At 42.5% G+C, this 6,375-nt stretch overlaps 1 protein-coding gene and 1 long non-coding RNA gene across 2 annotated transcripts in view; one reads left to right on the forward strand and one right to left on the reverse strand.

The window, feature by feature from the left end:
* Positions 1-2,848: 2,848 nt before the first annotated feature.
* On the reverse strand, positions 2,849-6,373 carry LOC104403963. The gene is made up of 5 exons (XR_719901.1): positions 6,200-6,373; positions 4,808-4,918; positions 4,017-4,153; positions 3,537-3,600; positions 2,849-2,968 (listed from the first exon to the last, which is right to left on the reverse strand). It is a non-coding gene; the product is annotated as an uncharacterized LOC104403963 (long non-coding RNA).
* The window catches only part of CEP97 (centrosomal protein 97kDa), a 15,335-nt gene continuing 15,085 nt past the window's right edge, over positions 6,126-6,375 (forward strand). Inside the window, exon 1 of the mRNA XM_010012266.1 lies at positions 6,126-6,159. Coding sequence (XP_010010568.1) covers positions 6,126-6,159 — 34 coding nt within the window. The remainder of the gene's footprint in view (positions 6,160-6,375) is intronic.

The following is a 6,375-nucleotide window of genomic DNA, read 5'->3' on the forward strand; positions in this document are numbered from 1 at the left end:
ATCTTAGAGTCGGGGAAAGCCTGTGAGGGCGGAGACGGCCGCTGCGGTGGGAGGCTGCGCTCCTAATACCTGTGTAGCGCTAGCTCCTAAACGAGCAGCCTCACTTCAAGACCGCGTCGGGAGCAGGGAGATACGAGAAAATTGGAAGTGTGATTTCACACTGTAGCATGAGGACTCCTCTCAGGAGCAGCACAACTGGTGACAGCCGCACCAGTGTGGCAGAATGGCACAGTGGTACATCTTGGTGCGTTGAATGTGCTCTTTTTGGATTTGTAAAATGGAAGAAGGAAAATCTTTCGAACATCACCTGCTGTTTTTCCTTGTCCAAATTCCGACCTGATTTCATTTTAGACCCGTAACAAGAGACGAGTCACAGGATGCCTGCACCCAGGCAGGAGCATAGCCAGCAGCGACCTTTCCACTGTGCTTAGTACTTGCAAGATGGTACCTGGAATACTGCAGTCCCCCCTCAAATACAGAGATACTGACTGGATGGAGGAGTCCAGCAGAAGGCCACAAAAACTGTCAGGGATGAGAGCATGAGGGATGAAGTGAGACTGAGAGGCAGGCCTTTTCAGCCTTAAAAACAGAAGGCTTTGTGAGGACCTTACTGCCGTCCACAGCTACGTCACCTGAAGTTACAGAGATGGTGGAGGCAAACTCTTGTCACAGTTACATAGCAGTTTTGAACAGGCACAGGTTAGAACACGTGAAATTAAGGGGGTTATATCTTTGTTTTTAAATTGCGGTGGTTGTCAAATGCTAGAACAGGCTGCCCTAAGAGGTTGTGAAACCTCTGTCTTTGGAGTTGTTCATGGCTCAGCTGGATGCTTAGCTGAACGACCTCATCTAAGTAGTCATGCTTTGAGGAAGGAGTTGGACTAGGCGAACTCTGGAGATCTTTTGCAACCTTAATTATTATGCGCGTCTATGAAAAATTTAACTGTTCCATTTTTTGTGACAAATATTTCATTAGAGGATCAATTGCATTGCATTAGGTAAACACAAGGACTTTATTAATTTCAGTGTGAATTATAGCATTACATCTGTTTCAGCTGGACAATGTGCAGTTACACCAGGCAGCCAATCTTAATGCCCTGCTCTGAACAGCCTGCCTCACTCAGTTGAAGCATAGCTTGTGAGAAGAGTAACCTGATGGACTGTTATTCTTTACTCTGTCTCACTCTATCAGTCAGAACTCATGAATAAAGAGCAAGGAAGAGTAATCTTAAAGAGTATTTCAGTGCAGTAACACCAGGCAGCCAAAGCCCACGAATCTCAAAGCATTAACGTATACTGACTTATTAATCTGTCACAGCTGACAATTCCTATGTATCATTAATGGTATTTCAAGAAGATTGCCTGTAAAAACTAATCTTCCCTTTCAGCTTTTTAGCTGTAAACTTTCACAAGCATGCCTGCCATGTACTGTATGTTTTATACAAGACACTGATACAATCAGGATTTTATATAATTGTCACCAGCATAGGTAACTTTCAGTGTTTTCAGCCTTCAGTTTTAAATTATTAAAAATTATTAGAAATTAATTTCCCGTACCAGCGAGCAATTTTCCTTCCCTTCTCTCCACCTCCAGTTTCAAGTTTAAAAGCTTTCAATTTAATTCTGAACATGAGTAGCTCCTTTTTTTTTTTAAACAGCAAAAAGCATAATTGGAAGATAACTGTGGAAATGCCACTAATGTAATCAAACTCAGCCCATTTTAAATGGGTTGCAACTTTCATCTGGGCCCAGATCTATTTTACTAATAAACCCCAAACAAAGTATCATGTAACTCAAAATATAAACCATAACTCTAAGTGCCCATTACAGCCATTGTGTTTTCGAAGCCCAAAGGAACTACAGGAAGCAAAACTATGAATCAGAGTGAGCTCCCTTCTTGACTACTGTGGGAAGATAACAAAGCAAGCCTTTAAAGCTCTTTAAAGGCAAGAGGCACTAAGATATGCATGAATAAACTGAGAAGTAGCTGATCCAAAAAATAGAGGTGGGTTGTTTTCTCCTGTGCGTCCAGTAAGTCAGAGGCTGTTGCTGTGCCACAGCAATTACGGTCCATTAAAACTACAGCAAAGTTTGGGCACACGAAGTAGTGTAAATGCTAAAGCAGAGATACATACTGCTGCCTTCATACTTCTGAAAAACGTAAGAAATGGCCACTCCCTCGAGGGGTGGGGAATTACTAAGGCAAACTCTATCTGCATTCACAAAGTTAAATATGAACCTAAGTGGGCTTGAAGTGACTGTATACCATCAGCTGCATTTACAGCTCATTCAACCTTCACAGATGTCATTTTCCTGACAACAGCTTCTAGCAATCCACCGTTTTGTTACTTCCTGAGCCAGGAGCTGCATCTGAACCTTTGCACATAACAGCTATGCAGTCTGTGAAACCACCAATTCCCTTATTTCAATCTATTCCTTCTCCGACCCTCCACATCATCCTGCTACCTGTGTTTCAAAACACAGGAAGTGTGTTAGCCTTTCCAAGTCAAAAATGGTATTGCTTCACATCCCCTTTAGTTGGTATCTCTGAGCTTAGAAACCACTTCTTACGCCATTTGTCATAGATGTAAGTTAACTTGTACTTCTGTGCCGTTTTGTCCTTTAGGCAAGAACAGCTTCTCAAACATCAGCTCTACCTTCCCTGCCACCTGAGTTATCCATTAAAGACTTAGGAAATGTGTGCCAGTACAACAGATTGTCTAAGAAATCCAGGTGTTTTATGGCAACATTTTCCAGTCTGCAAAACCAGACATGGTTATTTCACACATGAATTCTCTTCAGTATACCTCACACAGTTGAAAAGAACATGGCACAAGTGATGTATGTTAGTCAGATGTTTATTCAGCACGACTAACAGTTTGGCAAATTAGCGCTTTCCACCAACACGCGGAGCAGAAACCTTGACTGGTTTCACAATCTTCTGCTTAGGTGCCGCCTTTGTAGGAGCCTGTAGTGAAAAAAAAGAAAAAGGAGCAATTTACCAGCAGTCCTGTAAGTGTCCCTGTGTATTTAAGATTCTTGACAGGAATTTGGCAATTTAAATCAGATCAGATTAGAATTACAAACTATCAGATTATAATCCTGTTAACAGATGGTTACACACGTACCACTGTAAGACTACAACAGGTACAATGCCAACCTATGGTATTAATTAATAAGTAAATTAATTAAATATATGCTAGCTTTTATCAATATATTGTTACCAAGTTACTATACATTGAAGACGTCACTTCCAGACAAGTTTTTAGCTATCAAAAATCTCTGACGTATGGTCAGAGAGGGTTTTTTTGCTGTAATATTTACTTGTTCTGTAAAAAAGGTTCGTTCTATTAAGCTGTTTGGCTATGTTTATCTGTAGTACAAAAGTTTAGTCAAAATGCTTCCAGGTCAAAACAGATGAACAAATGTTTCTTCCAAACACAAATGGGCATTTCCAATTAAGTGGTGCACCAGAATGTTGTGTAACAACACAGCCTGTTCCGTTTCCTTATTTCTGTCCACCTATTGGATCTTACCTTTGCAGCAGAAACAGCCGTTTTCTTGGTTGCCTGCTTCGCCTTCTTGGCTTCTTTCGCAGCCCTATTAATGCACAGAAAAAGATGACAACTGTCCATCTATGCCACTCACTGTTTCTTTGTCTCAGCAGTGTAAGAACTCCCCAGGATCAAAAAAGGAATGTTTTGTATCAGGTTTATTCTCTGCATTCAGTACCCTCTAGGGAGACTACTTCAGAGAGAGCAGAACTGTGACAAAAGTGGCATTTTCACAAAGGTAGAGGGCAAGAAGAGACCCTTCTCTGCTGCTACTATCTCTTGCTGAGACTACTCAGTATCACCTCCACATATATTGATTAAAACCCAAACAAATCAAACAAACAAAAAAGCCATAAGAAAGGTTCAAAAACATGGAGCTCATCTAGGGTATATCTCTTGTATGAAAAGCATTAATAATCTTTCAAAAGCCTGGGATAGCTCCAGTTATCTGCAATTTCTCACCTAATAGCTTGTTCCCTCTGCGCCTTTCGTACTTCAGGCTTCTGATTTCGCTTAGCCATAATCTCAGCTAAAGACGCACCAGTGATGGCTCTCTGAAACTTTACAGCACGACGCGTGCGCTTCTTTTGTATCTCTTCCTAAAATGGCGGAAGATGAAGACAATTAGTATCACAAGACATTAAATAAAAGACTAAAGACAATTACAGAAACAAGCTACTATTAAGATTGAAGCTATTATAAAACTGTATGCAGAGGGAGAATTATTAATTTATCTTTTCATGCAATGACAACTACATAGGCAAGACCCCCTACTAAGTTACAGCCCAAAGTTTTCAAGAAAGGTATGTGAAAAGTTCCTCCACCCTTTAACCTCCTAATCAGGTCTCTATGCTATTACCCTATTACCATTCAGGAAGTCCCAACTTTCAGAAAGTCTACACACTGAATAGCATTACCCGCCTTCTCTAAAATGATATTTTTTCAAACATACACCATTCATACAGTTGCTAAGATCTACTAAGCCTACTGTGGTTCCAAGTGGCCCCTTGAAGAAGTGACACAATACATATACAATGTTTTCGCCAAACTGGTTCCCTTTCAAACATAAAGCACATTATAAATTCACATAAATGCACTCACATTTTCACCACTATTGGCCAGTCTTCATCCTGGTTATAAGGATCATGCTTCTGCTAAAGACCAGCATAACACTTGACCTCTATTCTAACAGATCAGTAACCAAAGCTTATGGTAGGAAACTTTAGAGCACCATTAAGCCTGTGTATACTTACTGACTGTCCTTTCTTGTGTTTCCGCCTGTACAGAACAGTCCAGTTGATTTGGCGAGGGTTTCTCTTGGAAAGGAATGCAGACTCACATTTTGCATTCAAGAACTGAAAAACCTGGGAAGGCAAAGTACTGTATGAGGTTTGTTTCTGTGAAAGACATCATCACAGTTTATGATAACAGATGAAGTAATTCATCAATTCGGCGCTTTTTAACAGCGATGCTTTTGTGTTTCTTTATACAACTAAATATTTTAATGATAATTGGGGAAAAAAAAGGTTTGGAATTTTGTTCTGTTCCTCAAACTGATCTCTTACAAGGCATTCTGAAGCAGCTTAATTTTTCTGAGGAAAGCTAAAATTACATCTGCTTCTGCACTGTCTTCTAGGCAAAGCATGAATAGCCAAATCTCACATAGAATGATAAAATGGTTAGGGCTGGAAGAGATCTTAAGATCATCTAGTTCCAACCTCCCTGCCATGGGCAAGGATGCCTCACACTAGACCACGCTGCTCAAGACTCTGTCCAACCTGGCCTTCAACACTGCCAGGGATTTACCACTTCTTTGGGCAACCTGTTCCAGTGCCTCACATCATGCTTTTCAAATGTTTGTCCTCAAATAACTACGTATTTCCTGTACATGTGAGTCAAAACTTGGCCTAAGGAACACACAGTGACTATACTCCACCCAATTCCTTCTTGCCAAGAATAGCAGGCTGACTTGTTATTAACTATACAATTCAAAATACCTAATTCCCAGAAAAGCACCTGAAAATTCAGTCTTACTTACTTAGCTGTCATTTCCCAGGAGATTCTATACAGCGAGACAACTGCACTAAGATATCCAAACCCCATACCCTCTCTTTGTAGGTATGAATAGTGTACTTGTGTTTCTGACAGCCCTCATCTGTGCAAGATACAAGAGCCTGAAAGGGCTCTCCTCCCTACTTAATCCCAATGATCTATACCCAACTTATGTGCAAGTACAGTTGTTTGCTTCAGCAAATCTCAGCGCTAAATGCATTATGTCCAAATAATACCTCGTGCAGAACTTTGGTACCTTAGACCAGATATTTCAAGACACCCTTCCCAAACCACAGCCTAAAACCCGACTCAAAAAACCCATGCTTCAGCACAAGCACGGTTCTCCCGCGGACCAGGTCTGACGGCAGTCGTGACACCTAGACACTGACAGATGCTACAGCAACGCCACAGGACACCCCGGGCAACACTAAGTTCCTGACTGCGCTCTAAGTGCGAAGCCTTCGCCTCTCCTAGCACCGCACCAGCCCCTCTATCAGGCCTAGCGCACTCCCTCTTCCCATGGGCCGCTCCTGCTCGGCCCTGCCGCCCGGCACCACAACTGCCTCCTCCCGGCGGCGCTCTCCCGGCCTCACCTTGCCGTCGGTGCGGGCATAGCGGCGCCCATGGCCGGGGTAGATCTTGTACCCGCTGAAACTGCATAGCTCCACCCTGCGCGGGAAAGAAGAGTTAGGGGAGATCGCGGGTTAGCTGGGGTGGAAGACGCGGCCATCCGGCGGCCTCCCCGCGGCTGATGGCTGCGGGTGGGCCC

Source organism: Nestor notabilis, unplaced genomic scaffold (assembly GCF_000696875.1).
Source record: "Nestor notabilis isolate BGI_N333 unplaced genomic scaffold, ASM69687v1 scaffold24373, whole genome shotgun sequence".
Classification (NCBI taxonomy): domain Eukaryota; kingdom Metazoa; phylum Chordata; class Aves; order Psittaciformes; family Psittacidae; genus Nestor; species Nestor notabilis.